A 17,843-nucleotide genomic window follows, 5' to 3' on the forward strand; every position below is an offset into this window, starting at 1 on the left:
AACGAGAACATGATATAACGTGATAAAGAGTCCTTGAAGTGAGATCATTGATTGTGGGAACATCTCAATGGATGGACAAGTGAATGTTGTTAACCCCTTTGTTTGAGAGACTGATATTTGACTAATGGTTGATGACTGATGTTACTGAACCAGGCGGTGTGATTCCTGAGCTACCTGTGCGTTCCACATGACGGCAGCAGCGAGAAAAATGAATGACCTAGGTGCTGAGCATCTCTGATCAGTGTCAGAATCAAGTTTATTATCACTAGCTTTTAGGATATGAAATTTCTTATTCTGCAGCAGCAGTACAGTACAAAGGGATACCTTCATGATAAGTTAGAAAATAAATAAATATTGCAAAAAAAGAATAACAACATAGTGTGCGTGGGTTGATTGTCCAGTCAGCAATCTGATTGCAGAGGGAAAGAAACTGTTCCTAAAGGGTTGAGTGTGTGTCTTCAGGCTCCTGTACTTCCTCCCTGACAGTAACAATGAGAGCAACTCATGACCTGGATGGTGAGGGTCTTTAGTGGTGGATACTCGCTTCTGGATGCATCACCTACTGAAGCTGTCCTCAGTGGGAGAGGGCTATGTCTGTGATGGAGCACTGCGTGCGATTTGGAATGGGTCTTTTGTTATACAAGTTGTTCCCCGTTGAGGACTAATAGGTAAGTATCCAGGACATCTTCAAGAAGCAATGCCACAAAATGGCTGCATCCATCACGAAGGACCCACATCACCCAGGACATGCCCTCTTCTCATTGCTACCATCAGGGAGGAGGTACAGGAGCCTGAAGACACACACTCAACAATTGAGGAACAGCTTCTTCCCCTCTGCCATCAGATATCTGAATGGACATTGAACCTATGGACACTACCTCGCTACATTTTTTTTCTCTTTTGCACTATTTATTTAATGTAACTATTTTATATGTATATACTTACTGTAATTCACAGTTTTTTCTCTATTATTATGTATTATATTGCACTACTGCCACAAAGAAAACACACTTCACAACGTACGCCGGTGTATTAAACTGGATTTTGATTCTGTTTCTGATAAATGCTGGCAGTGAGGAGAGGGAGAGGGAAAAAAAGCAATTCTCCATGGAAACAGGCCTGTCAGCTCAAATTGTCCACACTGACCAAAATAACCATCTAATCTTGTCCCATTTGCCTGAGTTTGGCCCATTTCCCATCTCCCTTGACATCTTTCCCACAATATTGTCTTTTTCATGCAGGTTACAGTGTGTTTGTCGTGGGGGTGGCTGACATTGACATCAATGAGTTGAAAAACATTGGCAGCAAACCCAGTGAGAGGCATCTCTTCTTTGTGGATGACTTTGATGCCTTCGAGAAGATTCAGGATCAGCTCATCACCTTCCTTTGTGAAACAGCGACTTCAAGTGAGTTGTTCCTCTCCATGTCACCGACGGTCAATGCTTCCCTCCTCTGATGAAACACTTCAGATGCTGGAAATATGAAATGAAAACACTAAACTCCAGATATATTCAGCAGGTCAGGCAGCATCTCTGGAGAGAGAAACAGTTCAGTGACATTTATAACTGTAAATTGTGGGAAAGGAAGACTGCAGATGAACGGGTTGGTGCAGGCAAATGGGAAGCCTCTAAAGGAATGTCCAAAAATGCCAGGTGACACAGACAATGCTGGTGTAAGAGTGAAATTTTACTATTAATTCAGTAGGTCAGATAGTATCTATGCAAATGAGTTGAAATTTCAGGCTGAGACCCTTCACAGGAAGGAAACCTGAAGAAGGGTCCTGACCCAAAGATGTTGCCTGACCTGCTGAGTCCGTCTGTGTTTTGTGCGTGTTACTCTCGATTTCCATCATCTGCAGAAACTCTTGTGAATTTCTTTTCCTATTAATGTCTATTTTTTTGTTTTATTGCAGCTTGTCCACTGATATATCTCAATGGATTCACAACACCAGGTAAGGGGACATTGGTATGATTTTTGTTTCCTTGCTGAAAAGGCAAGAGAATGGGGTTGAGATGGATAGTAAATCAGTCATGGTGGAATGACAGTACAGACTTGATGGGCAGAGTGACCTAATTCTGTTCCTCTCTCTTACGTACTATGAGACTGACATTACTAAGAAGGAGGGTGACAAAGTAGTGTAGCAATTCACGTGTGGTTCCAGCAAGCTGGGTGCAATTCCCGCCACTGTCAATAAGGAGTTTGCATGTCCTCTCCGTGACCGCTAAGGTTTCCTCTGGCCACATTGCAAACATGCACAAGTTAGTAGGTTAATTAGTCAAAGTATATATTACCATGCTGTATCTCTAGATAAATAAATATATGTGATCTGGTACTGGAGTGTGGCTTTCAAAATTTGGTTAAATTATTGTTTATACAATATTCTTCTTAAAATTACAGCCTTGTAAGGTTGTATCAGAGGTCATCTCTCCACTACATGTTTACACTACCCCTCATGAGTCTTTCTCATGATCATTATTCTTGTCACGTTTCAGTGAAAAGATTCTCTTGCATATTAGTCATATCGATCAACTACCCATCCCTGCACCCCTTCCTATTTTCTTCTCTCCCTCTCACTGTCCCACTCTCCCTCACACCCTCACACACACTCTCTCTCCTCTTTCCTTCTCTCTCCCTCCCTCACACCCCTTCCTATTTTCTTCTCTCCCTCTCACTGTCCCACTCTCCCTCACACCCTCACACACTCTCTCTCCTCTTTCCTTCTCTCTCTCCTCTCTCCCTCACACCCCCCCTCTCCCCCCTCTCCCCCCTCTCCCCCCCTCTCCCCCCCCTCTCCCCCCCCTCTCCCCCCCTCTCCCCCCCCTCTCCCCCCCCTCTCCCCCCCTCTCCCCCCCTCTCCCCCCCCTCTCCCCCCCCTCTCCCCCCTCTCCCCCCTCTCCCCCCTCTCCCCCCCCTCTTCCCCCCCTCTCCCCCCCTCTTCCCCCCTCTTCCCCCCTCTCCCCCCCTCTCCCCCCCCTCTTCCCCCCCTCTTCCCCCCCTCCCCCTCTCTTCCCCCTCTCTTCCCCCCTCTTCCCCCCTCTCTTCCCCCCTTCTCTCTCCCCCCTCTCTCCTTCTCCCTTTCTTCTCTCCCCAGTGGAAAAGTTTCAGATGTGTGTGAGCATTTCCAGACATGGTCTGGCAGCTCAGTGAACTGATCTGAATCATGTTCATTCTCACTGGTCTGTGTCATAAAAATTGTTCTTTTTGATACCAGCACAGTGGAAGGATAAGAATATTGCTCGAAGCTACAATAAAATAAATAAATGAACCGTATGAAAAGGGAGCAGAGTAGTGAGGTAGTGTTCATGGACCAATCCGATAGCGGAGGGGAAGAAGCTGTTCCTAAAATGTTGCGTGTAGGTGCCTTTGGGCTCCGTGACAATGTGTGTGGGAGGGTGGGAGATCCAGATACATATTTATTTATCACATCTACATCAAAACTTACAGTGAAATGAGAGCAAAAGGTGGGAGGAATGGGGTTTGTTTTGTGCTTTGCTGTGTCCAGTGTGGTCCTGCGAAGTACTGTGGACATGTTATGTTGGCACCGGAAAGTGTGATGGCACATGTGGGCTGCCCCCAGGATATCCTTGGGTCTCACAGTCATAGAGAAGTACAGCACAGAAACAGGCCCTTTGGCCCATCTACTCCATGCTGAATCCATTTAAACTGCCTACTCCCATCGACCTGCACTGGGACCATAGCCCTCCATACCCCTACCATCCACGTACCTATCCAAACCTCTCTTAAAAGTTGTGCTACACCTCATTCCACACTCTCACGGCCCTCTGAGTGAAGAAGTCCCCCCTCGTGTTTCCCTTAAGCTTTTCATCTTTCATCCTTAACCTCTGACCTCTGGTTATCGACCCACCTAATTTGTGTTGATTGGTTGTTAATAGATATGTTGTATTCCATTGTATGTTTTGATGTACCTGTGTTAAATAAATCTAAATTTGAATCCCGTCACTCATTCCTAGTGGCAGTTAACTCCTTTATTGCACAGGATGAGCTTGATCTTCCTATTGGAGTAAGTCAAGTGGACACATGCCAACTTGAGGCACCATGTCACTCAACTGACAGACCATAAAACCATAAGGTATAGGAGCAGAAATAGGTCATGTGGCCCATTGAGTCTGTTCTGCCATTTCATCATTGCCAATCCATTTTTCCCTCACAGCCCCAACCTCCTGCCTTCGCCCTGTAAACTTTCATGCCCTGACTAATCAAGAATCTATCAACCTCTGCCTTAAGTAAAAGCAGTGACTTAGCCTCCACAACTGACTGTGGCACCAAATTCCACAGATTCACCACCCTCTGGCTAAAGATTTGAATAGTTATTACCACACATTCCGGCATCAACAAAGTGTGCCCACGATGCTTGGCAGAGCACAGAATGCAAATCCAACAGGATTTCAATACTCTGCCATTATATGATATAGAGTTTACATTATATAGGAGACTGGATGTCTAATATAAAGTTTTTATGGCCTTTTTTTTAAGGTTTCAGAATGCTGGAGGCATTCAATATGACAGTGAAAGATGCCGCATCTCTCCCTGGAGTGTCTATGGAGCCGGGGACATTCAACAGCTTTACGGCTTACAGGATTCATAAGGATGCAAGCCTTCAGCAACCTACAATGTAAGTTATCAGTGCTTACAGCTTGGTTACATTTTACACTATAATACCATAAGATATAAGAGCAGAATTAGGCCATTTGGCCCATCGAGTCTGCTGCACAGTTTCATCTTGGCTGATTCAATTTTCCTCTCAGCCCCAATCTCCTGCTTCTCCCCGCAACCCTTCATGCCCTTGGGGCCATGGGTCAAAGCTCTATTTTGTAGTTGGTCCTGAGTAAACCTCTTTCTGTGTTTAGCCTGTGGAATCACAAGACATAGGAATAGAATTAGGCCATTGTTCTAAACTGCAATGACTACAGCCCCAGAGCCTTCAAACACTCCTCATGCATTAACCCTTTTATTCCCAGAATCACTCTCATGAACCTCCTTTGGATCCTCTCCAGTGCCAGCATATCCCTCCTTAGACATGAGGCCCAAATAGATATCCTTGGCTGGAAATTGATATCACTGTTTGAAATTCCTGTTGGCCATAGTTCAACAGTGAAGTTTCTGTCTCTGTATGTTAAAGTTGTCAAGAACCACCGCAGAGACTGAAGTAAAGAATTAAAGATGGCATCTTGGTGCAATGTTGAGAGCCCCGAGGGAGTAATGCATTTAAGTCTGAATTCCAGTATTACCTACTGTACCTAAAAGTAGTTGTCTAGCAAGTAAAACTATCACATAAGCTTCTTTGAAAGTGAAGCAGCTGGATGAGCAGGCAACACACACAAAAAACAGCAGGTCAAGCAGCATCTGTGGAGGGCAATAAACAGCCAATCCAAAGCAGTGTCCATTTATTCCCCTCCTTAGATGCTGCCCGACCTGCTGAGTTCTTCAAGCATTTTGAGGGTGTTCCTAAGCCTAAAGTTTTGAGGGCATTTTCAAGGTGAGATTCAAGATCCAAGATTGCTTAATGTAATTTCCAATACACAAGTGTAAAGGAAAACAAAATAATCGTTACTTTCGATTCAATGCAGCACAAAAAACACGTAAGGTAAAGAACATAATAATGATAAAAACACAATAATTATAAATACTTAAGTTAGCCTATATACACAGATTGATTATATGTCCATAAAGTGACACTAGGCACAGGAGTATCTGTACATAAGGTGACTGTGATAGGAAATGATAAAGTAGTGGTGGGAGGGGTGAGTTAGTTAGTGGAGGTGTTAATCAGCCATACTGCTTGGAGAAAGGAACTGTTTTGGAGTCTGGTGATCCGGGTGTGGAAGCTACATAGTAGCCTCCTCTCTGATGGGAGTGGGACAAACAGTCCGTCAGCAAGGTGGCTGGGGTCCTTCGTGATGTTACTGGTCCTTTTCTGGTACCTGTTCTTGGTGGCGGGGAGGCTAGTGCTGGTTACGTGCTGGGCAGTTTTGATTACTGGTTGTGGAACCTTCCTGACCGTCACAGTGCAGTTTCCATACCAGAAGAAGGAGCTCTGAGGGGCCCATTTTTCACTCAGAACACGATGAGTATGTGGAAGGTGCTGCCAGAGAAGGGGTGGAGACAGATACAGTTACTGAGTTTTAAGGCGATACAGACCATTAGTAAATGCTACTGCTAGGCACACAAAATTAAGTATTCGCTCACTTTGCTGACTCCCTGAAGGAAGTGCCTTTTCTGATTTATTTCCACAGCAAGACATGTTCTCATTTTCCAGTGACCGATTTACATTTCCATTCGATGACTTAATTTGACTGTGTAAAAAGTGTAAATCAGAAAGGGCTACAGGTTTTTCAAATATCGTTGGGAGACTTTGTAGTTTCAACGTGGTTTTTCAACAAATGGCAGTTGATTGCCCAACGTTTACATCCTGCCCTACCACTGAACCGACAGATTTTCTATATTGTTAGAACTGCAAAAAAAAAACGAGCGAATCGAGTAGAAACATAAAACTTTAAGAGGATTGAACAGACTAGAACTCTGGAGCGCAACCCACCCCAGGAGTTTTCATTTTCCACATTTCCCAAGAAAGACTCTCTTGTGTTTATGATTTGCTGCTCCCTGAAGAAGTTTAAATCTTCTCCTCGACGGGGATTCAGTGGCAACCCCTCTCATTGCTGCCCCCTCGCTGGTCTCAGCTGCTCTCTAACTCTCTGATCACAGTACTCATCCAAACTCCTCCTTCCCCTCCCCCTACCTTTTTTTCTGGCTTCTGGCCCTTTCTTTCCAATCCTGGTGAAGGGTCTCGGCCTGTAATGTCAGCTCTTTATTGCCCTCCATAGAGGCTGCCTGACCTGCTGAGTTCCTCCAGCACTTTGTGTGTGTGTTGCTCTGGATTTCCAGCATCTGTTGTGTTCAAAATACTCGCAAGAAAGTGATTCTCAGGGTACTATATGGTGACATATGTGGACTTCGATAATAAATTTACTTTAAACTTTGAACTATATCCTCCCACTGAAAAAGCTACAGAGAAGAGTTATTGGCGTTGTGTCAGGGAAGAGGTATTTTTCTCCAGTCTCCGGTGATACCTACACTTCAATATCTAACTTATTTTTATATAGCCCTTCATTCTTTCTAATTATTGGGTGTTGCTTTTAGTTGTGTACACAAAGTACGTGTTGCTTTTGGTTGAATGTTGCAACAACATTTCACAACAGATGTATATGGTGACCAAAGCTGATTATTGATCCCATTTGGGAAGTCAGTAAGGTTGAAAGAGAACAGGGAAAATTTAAAGGGATGTTGCCAAGACTTGAGGACCTGAGTTACAGCACAAGGCAAGGTTGAGTAAGTTAGGACTTAATTCGCTAGTGTGCAGGAAGTTAAGGAGAGATTTGATAGAGGCATACAAAATTATGAGGGGCAGAGATAGGGTAAGTGCAAGCAGGCTTTTTCCACTGAGGTTGGGTGAGACTAGGACTAGAGCTCATGGATTAAGGGTGAAACTTGAAATACTTAAGGGGGACATGAAGAGAAGCTTCTTCACTCATAAGGTGGTGAGAGAGTGGAACGAAATGCCTGTGAAATGCGGGTTTGATTTCACCATTTCAGAAGAATTTGGATAAATACGTGAATGAGCCGGAGATGAAGGGCTCTGGTTTATGTGCAGGTTGATGGGAATAGGCAGAGAAGTTGTTTGGCATGGACTAGATGGGCCAAAGGGCCTGTCTCTATGCTGCAGTGCTCTACGACTCTCTTCAAATTACTGAATTGATATTGAAATGTCTGGACTATTGATCTGGAGACATTAGATGGTGTCCTGTCAGGAGCTATATTCTGATGATGAGGATAATCTGGAATTTGAATAGAAACAACAAGATCTGTGACAGTGAAGGTATTGGGTATTGTAAAGACCCAACTGAGGCACTAAAGTCTGTAAGGGAAGGACGTCCACCAGTTGAATTGCATTGGTTGATTTCTAAACCACCAATCATGGCTCTGCTTTCAACCAATCATGGATCCTCCAGTCAGGTCTCATATATTAGAAGGAAGTAAATACGGGATTACAAGGTGGCATGGTAGCGTAGTGGTTAGCACAATACTTTATAGCAGAAGCGCTAAGATCACAATTCAATTTGCACCACTGTCTGTTCAGAGTTTGCACATTCTCCCTGTGTGTTTCCTCCAGGTGCTCTGTTTTCCTCCCACATTCCAAAGACACACGTGTTAGTAGGCTAATTTGTCACGTGAGCAACCGGTTGGTGCGGGCTAGGGCTGGGAGGGATTGTTACATGGTCAATCTCTAAATAAGTTAAAACTATAATGGCTGACTCATACCTTCCCTCCAAAGTGACCCAGCAAGCCATATGTTATTTAAATGAACATAGGACAAGGATATAGAACAGTACAGCACAGTATGGTTCTTCAGCCCATCAGGTTCTGCTGACCTGTATAGACCTACTTCACGAAGATGGTTATGTGAAAGACTGTTATCCCCAGAGGAGAGAATGTAAAAAGCAGGTGACAAGAGAGGGTCCAAAGGAGATTCACAAGAGTGAGCCTGGGAATGAAATGGTTAATGTACGAGGAGTGTTTGATGGCTGCAGTTGCTAGAGTTTAGAAGAATGAGGGGGATGTCATTGAAACCTATTAAATATTGAAAGTCTCAGATAGAGTGGATGAGCAGAGGATGTTTTCTGTAGTGACGGAGTCTAGGACCAGAGGGCACAGTCTCAGAATAGAAGGTTGTCCCTTTGGAACAGAGATGAGGTGGAATTTTTTTAGCACAAGGGTATTAAATCTGTGGAATTCATTGCCATAAATGGCTCTGGAGGCCAAGCTATTGGTTATATTTAAAGCAGAAGATGGTAGTTGCTGATCAGTCAGGGTGTCAAAGGTTACAGGGAGAAGGCAGGAGAATTTGAAAGGGAAAATAAATCAGCCACGATGGAATGGTGGAGCAGACTGATGGGCAAATGGCCAAGTTCTGCTCTTGTGTCTTACGGTCTTATGGACAGATATGCTGAAAATCACGAGGCTTTTTTAAAGTGAAAAAGTGAGAGGAGGCTATTCAAACCTCTGTAGTGCTGGATGGTGCTGTATCCAACAGAGGAGGTTTCAGATGAAAAGAACATAAATAACTTGTTTGTTGTGAACTGTAGTGTAACTGAAAGGAGAGTGGACACAGATGAAATACAAACTTTCTGAGAGAGTTGGCGACGGGATTCAAAAGGAAAAATTTTCATACTTGGTGAAGCGGAGAGTCGAGCTTAACTGAAATCTTTTTCGGAGTACTGGCACAAACACTAAATGTTTTATAAATATTAATAATGGTGCTTTTCTCAGTCTTTCCGACATTTAGTATTAGAGTTGGAACTGGTTTATTATTGTGACATGTTCCGAGATACAGTGAAAAGCTTGCCTTGCATGCTGTTCATACAGATCACATAGTTACGCAGTGCATTGAGGTAGAACAAGGTAAAATAGTAATAGTGCAGAATAAAGTGAAACAGATATAGAGAAAGTGCAGTGCAGGTAAACAAAAGGGGCAAGATCACAACAAGGTAGGTTGTGAGGCCGAAAATCTGCCTTGTACAAGAGGCCCATTCAAGAGTCTGATGACTGCGAGATGAAAACTGTCCTTGAGCCTGCTGGTACGGGAATTCAGGCCTTTGTAGGTTCTAGCTGATGGGAGGAGGTATAAGAGAGAATGTCTGGGTGAGTTACTGAGGTATAAGAGGGAATGTTTGGGTGAGTTACTGAGGCAGCAAGAAGTGTAGACAGAGACCATGGAGGGAAGGCTGGTTCTTGTCATGTGCCAAGCTTGTCTACAACTCTGAGCAGTTTCTTACGGCCACGTGCAGAACACCTTCTCTACCACTAGATGAAAAATCTCTCCACATCCACTCTATCTGGACCTTTCAATATTTGACAGATTTCAATAAGATCCTTCCTCTTTCTTCTGAACTTGAGCAAGTACAGGTCCAGAACCATCAAATCCTCCTCACAAATCAACCTTTTCATTCCTGAGATCATTTCCTCAAACCTCCTCTCCAATGCAAGCATGCTTCACCCTCCTAACGAAAAAAGAGGTGCTGTCTCATTACAATTTTTTCTAAATCTAGGTGTTGAATAATTTGTTTAAAACTAGTCTGTTAGTACAATGTGAGTCCAAACATAACTAGAGTCACAGAAAGGTACAGAAAAGAAACAGGCCCTTCAGCCCATCTAGTCCATAGTGATCCATTTAAACTGCCTACTCCCATCAACCTGCAGCTGGACCATAGCACTCCATACCCCTTCCCATCCATATGCCTATCCAAAAATGGAAATCATGTGCACCAATTGTTCTGGCAGCTTGTTCCACATTCTCACAACCCTCTGAGTGAAAAAGTTTTCCCTCAGGTTACCCCTAAACTTTTCACCTTTCATCTGCATATCAGGGAACTTTGGCAAAATTGATGGAAGAGCTGTAATGAAGTGAAGAGTTAAGTTTATGAGCTATTTATGGAGAACTGAATTTACATTTTGTAGATGAGAACAGTACTTCAACTGGGTTTTGGTCAGTGTAGTATTACTGTCTAACTTTAACCTCTAGTACAAACTTGGTAAGGTAAACCACAAGGAACAAAGCAAGAGAGACTGAGAGCTCAATCAGGTGATGTCAGTTTGTTTTTGCTGAAGGGAGATGAAGGTATCTATATCAAACAATCTCCTGGAAGTCTAGACGTTTCCTGATGTGGGTGAGTCTAGGACCAAAGGGCACAGCCTCAGAATACGAGCCAGAGAGTGGTGAATCTGTGGAATTCACTGCCACGGATTGTTGTGGAGGCCAAGTCACTGGGATACAGTGAATTTTCTTTAATTGGGCCATCTGTAATCAGAGCAGCCACTAATTTGGGGCAACTCTTAAAGAACAGAATAGCTGGGATTTGTGTTGCTTATTTGGGACAGTATGATGCTTAATTGGGACAAGAGGCTGCTGCTGAACAGTTTCTAATGAGCATCAGTCGCGTGCAGTTGTTTGGCTGTTAGACACCACTCAGTGCATAGAGCGAATAGTTTCTAAATAGCATCAGTTGTGTGTGTTTCTGTTCAAAAAGCACTGATTTTTGTCACAGATGTTGGCAAGAAGTAAGCGGTAAGACAATTCAGAATAGTTTTACTCTCTGTGGTTTTGAGCATTCAGGCTTGGAGATGCCAGAAATGGCAGGGAATGAAAATGAACTGATTTCACTACTTCAACAAGTTAGAAATTGCAAAGACTTTGAAGGTATCGTAACTCATTTTGAATGAGGATTTGGAAAACATGATCTTTGATAGCATTGTATGAAGGCAGTCCATTATCTGAACTGATTTTGTTCATTTGCAGTCCAGCAAAAGAACATGGCAGTGTACACTAGATGAGTTCCTCTGTTAACAATCAGCAACTAATACATAGTTTTATGGTACTGTAATGTTATTAGTAGTGTTCTAATTTGTTCTGTATTTCATTTTAATACACAATTTGTTACTCACTTAAATGGTGGTTTATCTATTTTTTGTACATTTTTAACTATTTTCATGAAACTTTGGCTAATTGGGGCAGCTGCTTAATTGGACCAAAATGTGCTGGTCCCGATGTGTCCCAATTAAATGTATTTAAAGCCAAATTTGATAGGTTCTTGATTAGTCAGAGCATCAAAGGAGAAGGCAAGGGAAAGGGGTTGAGAGGGATAATTAATCAGCCTTGATTGAATGGCAGAACAGAAGCAGTGGACTGAATGGCCTAATTCTGCTCATATATCTTACAGCTTAATGATCTGACTCAATAGGTTGAGCAGTATTTGAGGGAGTAAAGGAGCTATTGACTTCTAATGCACCTTCCAGGGTTTCAGTCCAAAACATCGACATTTCCCTTCCTCCGTGAAGGCTGCTTCCCACTGAAATTTTCCTGAGGATTGTTAGCTCAGACTGCAGCATCTGCAATCCCTTGTGTCTCCAAGGATTCTTCCGTCACTGAGGGACAGTAGAAGCATTTGCTTGCAATCCTTGAGATACATCAGCGAGCAGAATCACAGAATGGTAATACCACTGTGGCCAGTATGTCTTCATAAGAAAGTAGGAGCTCGGCCTGTCTGGACACCATTAAATATAATCATAACTCTTAACTCTTTAGTACCACATCACCATAACCACCGTACTGCAATCTTCCGAGTATTTCTTGAGTAAGATCAGTGATCCAGCTGGTCTCATTCACCCACTTGCTCGACATAAGCTTGCAGTTTATGGATTATTTTCTTTAGAAGAGAGGAAGCTTGAGGGAGAATTTAATTGACTTTTCTCAACTTAGAGGAGCCTTAGAGTAAATAGGGAATATATTTTTCCTTTAGCAGAAGGGTCAAAAACTGTTTGGAAAAATGTTAGAGTGGAGATGAAAAACTATGTTTTCAGCTTGGAGGTTGATGAGGTCTGGAACTCATTACCTGTAAAGGCGAAGGAGGAGAAGACAGAAACTTTCTTTATGTTTAAAAAAAAATGTGTGGGCATACTTGAAGGGCCTGTAACCTGTGCACCTATTGCTCCATTGCTAGATGTGTGATTTAGGTTGGAGAATATTTTTCTTGTCAGAAGAAATACAATGGAATGAATGGACTCCAGCTGTGTTATACAGTGCATTTTCAGTGTTTCTATGCTGGTTTCATCCAAATTCAAGTTCAAGCTTAATTATTATACAACCATTCAGAACTATAGCCAAGTGAAACAGCATTCCTCTGGAGCCAAGCTGCAAAACACATCACCAAAAGCACACTGCACGGAGGATAAATAGAACATATGGTATCCAACTTCAGAAAAAAGATACACAGTCACAAAGAAAGAAAAAGGTAATATACGAGGGGTGATTGATAAGTTCATGGCCTAAGGTAGAAAGAGTCAGTTTTAGATAAGCTAGCACCTTTATTTTTCCTACATTTACACACTTAGTCCAGCGGTCGTGGAGCATACGGATCCCTTCTTTGTAGAAGTTGGTATCTTGGACCTCCAGAAGTGGTCCACAGCATTGGGTGATTGATAAGTTTGTGGCCCAAGGTAGAAGGAGACGAGTTATTAACTTCAAACTTCCTGCATTTTCACTCAAAGAGCTGAACTGTATGTGCATGTAACGAGAGCTGTATAACTCATCTCCTTCCACCTTAGGCCACAAACTTATCAATCATCCCTGCTATGGACCACCTGGAGCTCCAAAACACTCTTGTTACATACACATGCAGTTCAACTCTGTGAGTGAAAATGCAGAGTTTCGAGTTAATAACACCTCCTTCTACCATGGGCCACGAACTTATCAATCAACACTGCTTTGGACCACTTCTACAAAGAAGGCATCCGTATGCTCCACGACCGCTGGACTAAATGTTTAAATGTAGGAGGGGACTATGTTGAAAAATAAATGTGCTAGTTTTTCTAAAATTGACTCCTTCTACCTTAGACCACGGGCTTATCAATCACCCCTCGTAGCTCGAGAACCTGTGAGGCATGACTAGATTGATGGTATGTTGTCCTGGTCCAGTTTGACCTTCCACTGAGCAAACACTGGAAGGCAGCATGAAGCAAACATCAGAGGGCATCCATGCTTCCTTTTGATCAGTTAGGTTCTGGGTTCTGGATGGCCAATTAACTCTGTTTATTGTCCAACAGAGACATCCATCCGAGTGGCTTGCCGTCAGCCTACACCATTATGATGCTTTTCCGTGTCCTCCAAACCACCACTTCTGAACCCTTTACCATCTGGCAGATAGTCGACGAAGACTACAAGCCAGAAGTTGGAGTTCTTCTAGATGGTAAGTTGCATTTCTCATTGTAAGTTGCAAGGATAACCTGTAAGAGCAAGAGAGGGGGAAAATTAACGAGGTAGTGGACATAGGTTCATTGTCCATTCAGAAATCTGATGGCGGGGGTGGGGGGGGGTGGGTAGCAGCTTTTCCTGAAACATTGAGTGTGTGCATTCAGGCTCCTTTACCTCCTCCTTGATGGTCGCAATGAGAAGGGAGCATGTTCTGGATGATGGAGGTCCTTAATGATGGATGTTGCCTTTTTGAAGGTGTCCTAGATGCTGGTGAGGCTAGTCCCAATGATTTTGACACTCCAAATTAATGGAGTGTACTGTGTATTTCATCAGTAAACTACATCTAGTAATCATTTGATTCCTCATGTTACAGGTAACAGCCAAACACTATCATACTTTAACAAGGATGAGAGAGGAGAATCTCAGACTATCACATTTGATAACGAAGATGTAAAGAAACTATTTTATGGAAACTTCCACAAGGTCAGTCTTTGTGTTGTTTTTCTTGATGGATTTTTATATACTCGTGGATGTCTCTTGTCACTGGATAACTACTTGGTCCTTGAGACGTTGGGAAGGCAGTGTTTGCAAGAATGCAGCCTCTAGGGCAGGAATTCCCATCCCTTTTTATGCCATGGATTCTTAACCATTAACAGAGGGGTCCGTAGATCCCATGTTATGAGCCCCTGCTCTAGAGCAATGGTATAGGCCATTTCAAGGTTATACTTTAATAGAACATAATCCATTAGGGCCATTGGCTCATGATGTTATGCCAACCCCTTAACCTACTCTAAGGTCAATCTAACCTTTCCTTCCTACATAGCCCTCCATTTTTCTATCTAAGAGTTTCTTAAGTGCTCCTAATGTATGTGGCTCTTTCGCCATCACCTACAGTCCATTCTGCACACTCACCAGTCTCTGCATAAAGAATTTATCTCTAACATCCCCCTTAACATTTCTCCAATCACTTTAAAATTATGGTCCCTTGAATTAGTAATTTCTGCCCTGGGAAAAAGTCTGTGGCTGTCCACTCTGTTTGAAACCTTTATCATGTCACCTCTCATCCTCCTTTACTCCAACGAGAAAAGGACTTGCTTGTTCAGTCATGCTCTCAAATCCAGGCAGATCTCCTCTGCATTCACTCTAAAGCTTCAGACAGACATACTTTATTGATCCCGAGGGAAACTGGGTTTCGTTACAGCCATACCAACCAAGAATAATGTAGAAATACAGCAATATAAAACCATAAATAATTAAATAATAATAAGTTAATCATGCCAAGTGGAAATAAGTCCAGGACCAGCCTATTGGCTCAGGGTTCTGACACTCTGAGGGAGGAGTTGTAAAGTTTGGTGGCCACAGGTAGGAATGACTTCCACATCCTTCCCTTAAAGAGGTGACCAGAACTGAACACAATACTCCAAGTGTGGTCTAGCCAGGGTTTTATAGCTGCATTACCTCGCAGCTCTTGAACTCAATCCCCTGACTATCGAAGGCCAGCACACCATATCCCTTCTTAATAACAACCGTATCAACGTGCCCAGTAACTTTGAGGGATGTTTGACTTGATTTCTTTAACTTTCAATCTACCTCTCAGTGAGGAAGACCTCATTATGTCCTGACATAGACATCAAGCACCAGGACAGGTCACAATGGGTGAAGGAAATACAATGACACTTCCGTTTAACAACCAGTCATACAGACGTAGACATGTAGTAAAGAGGTGCAACCTGCTTTTTACCCAAAGGCCTACTCTATTTCATGCGAGTAAAAACCATTATGTCCAAATCAGCTTTAATATTACTGGCATATGTCGTGAAATCTGTTGTTTTGTGAGAGCAGTACATTACAATGCATAATAAAAAGAATTATAAAATACAGTAAGAAATATATTGTATTTTGTATGGTGAGGCCTAACTTGGAGTATTCTATGTAGTTTCGGCCATCTACCTGCAGGAACGATGCAAGTAACTTTGAAAGAGTACATAGAAAATTCAGAAGAACAAGAATATTGCAAGGACTGGAGAACAAGTTATGAGGAAAAACTGAATAGGTTAGGATATTAGTCCCTTGAATGTAGAAGATGGTAGAAGAGCGTAGAAGGTGCCACACATGGACTGCTTACCAGGTTAAGAGCCCATGGTATTACAGAAGAGTTACTAACATGATTAGAACGTTGGCTCATTGGAAGGAGGCAGCAAGAGGGGAATAATAGGATCCTTGTCTGGTTGGCTGCCAGTTACTAGTGGTGTTCAACAGTGGGCGGTGTTGGGACCACTTATTTTATGCTATATATCAATGATTTAGGTGATTGAATAGATGGCTTTGTTGCCAAGTTTGCAGATGATATGAAAATTAGTGGAGGGGCAGGTAGTGTTGAGGAAACAGGCAGGATGCAGAAGGATGTAGACAGATTAGGAGAAGGGGCATGAAAGTAGCAAATGAAATACAATGTTGGAAAATGCATGGTCATGCACTTTGGTAGTAGAAATAAATATGCGGACTATTTTCTAAACAAGGAGAAAATCTAGAAATCTGAGAAGCAAAAGGACTTGGAAGGCCTTGTGCAGAACACCCTGAAGGTTAACTTGCAGGTTGAGTCAATGGTGAGGAAGGCAAATGTTATGTTAGCATTCATTTCAAGAGGTCTAGAATACAAGAGCAAGGATGTGATGCTGAGGCTTTATGAGGCACTGGTGAGGCTTCGCCTTGAGTATTATGAACAGTTTTGAACCAGAATCAGGTTTGTTATCACCGGCAGGAGACATGAAATTTGTTAACTTAGCAGCAGCAGTTCAATGCAATGCATAATCTAGCAGACAGAAAAAAAAATAAAATACAACATCATAATAATGAATAAACAAGTAAATCAATTACTCATCTCAGAAAAGATTTGCTGGCATTGGAGAGGGTCCAGAGGAGGCTCACAAAGATGATTCCGGGAATGGAAGGGTTATCATACGAAGAATGTTTGATGGCTCTGGGTCTGAACTTACTGGAATTCATATGGTTCATAACCTTTCGAATGTTGAAAGGCCTAGACAGAGTAGATGTGGAAAGGATGTTTCCCATGGTGGGAGAGTCTAGGACAAGAGGGCACAGCCTCAGGATAGAGGGGCGCCCTTTCATAAATAAGTAGCACAAAAAGAGAGCAAAAAAATTATATTGAGGTCGTGTACGTAGGTTCAGCATCCATTCAGAAATCTGATGGTGGAGGGGAAGCAGCTGTTCCTGAAGTATTGAGTGTGTGTCTTCAGAATCCTCTGCTTTCTCTCCAGTGGTAGCAATTAGAAGCGGGTATTTCCTGGATGATAGGGGCCCTTAATGATGGATGCTACCATCTTGAGACATTGCCTTTTGATGATGTTCTCGCTGCTGGGGATGGAGCTGGCTCAGTGCAATCTTCTGCTGCTATTTTCGATTGCTGCTATTTCGACTGCTATTTGCAGTCGAACTGCATTTCGACTGCACAATCGAAATGCAGTTGCATCACAACTGCACAAAATTGTGATGCGACCAGTTAAAGCGGCCTTCGTGGTGCAATGGTAGAAATTTGCGAGCACCTTTGGTGACATTCTAAATCTCTTCAAGCTCTTCTCTGTTGGGCAGTTTACTGTTAATGTTTTTGCTTCCCCTTTGCTTCTACTAGTGGTTCTTATCAGCAGTTGAATGAGCTCTCAAAAAGTAAGAAACAGGATTGTCATTCATCACAAACAAAGCAAAGTATTGTGGCTGTTGAAAACTTTAAATACTAACTGAGGACATTGGGATAAACATACACATTGCCTATGGAGTGAGAAGTAAGATTAATATTTCATGCCAACAACCAATTGTCAAAGATGATGGACACATATTCCAATTTATTTGCCAGAATATCCAAGTGACATCCAGGAACAGGCATTAGATCAGATAATTATCAAATTGGCCTTGACATCATGACTCATAGTCAAAAGAAGATCGGTCACTATATAGAGACACAAAGCATTACAATATAGAAATAGGCCTGTAGACCTTCTAGTCC

At 42.7% G+C, this 17,843-nt stretch overlaps 1 protein-coding gene across 4 annotated transcripts in view; it reads left to right on the forward strand.

Annotated features, from left to right (window-relative positions):
• Positions 1–17,843, forward strand: part of LOC132402615 (collagen alpha-1(XII) chain-like) — a 380,160-nt gene that overhangs the window by 270,931 nt on the left and 91,386 nt on the right. For all 4 annotated transcript variants that reach the window (XM_059985520.1, XM_059985521.1, XM_059985523.1 and 1 more), the window contains 5 exons: positions 1,242–1,406; positions 1,913–1,951; positions 4,495–4,633; positions 13,675–13,817; positions 14,196–14,305. In XM_059985520.1, coding sequence (XP_059841503.1) covers positions 1,242–1,406; positions 1,913–1,951; positions 4,495–4,633; positions 13,675–13,817; positions 14,196–14,305 — 596 coding nt within the window. The remainder of the gene's footprint in view (positions 1–1,241; positions 1,407–1,912; positions 1,952–4,494; positions 4,634–13,674; positions 13,818–14,195; positions 14,306–17,843) is intronic.

The sequence above is a fragment of the Hypanus sabinus genome, chromosome 12 (genome assembly GCF_030144855.1).
Source record: "Hypanus sabinus isolate sHypSab1 chromosome 12, sHypSab1.hap1, whole genome shotgun sequence".
Classification (NCBI taxonomy): Eukaryota; Metazoa; Chordata; class Chondrichthyes; order Myliobatiformes; family Dasyatidae; genus Hypanus; species Hypanus sabinus.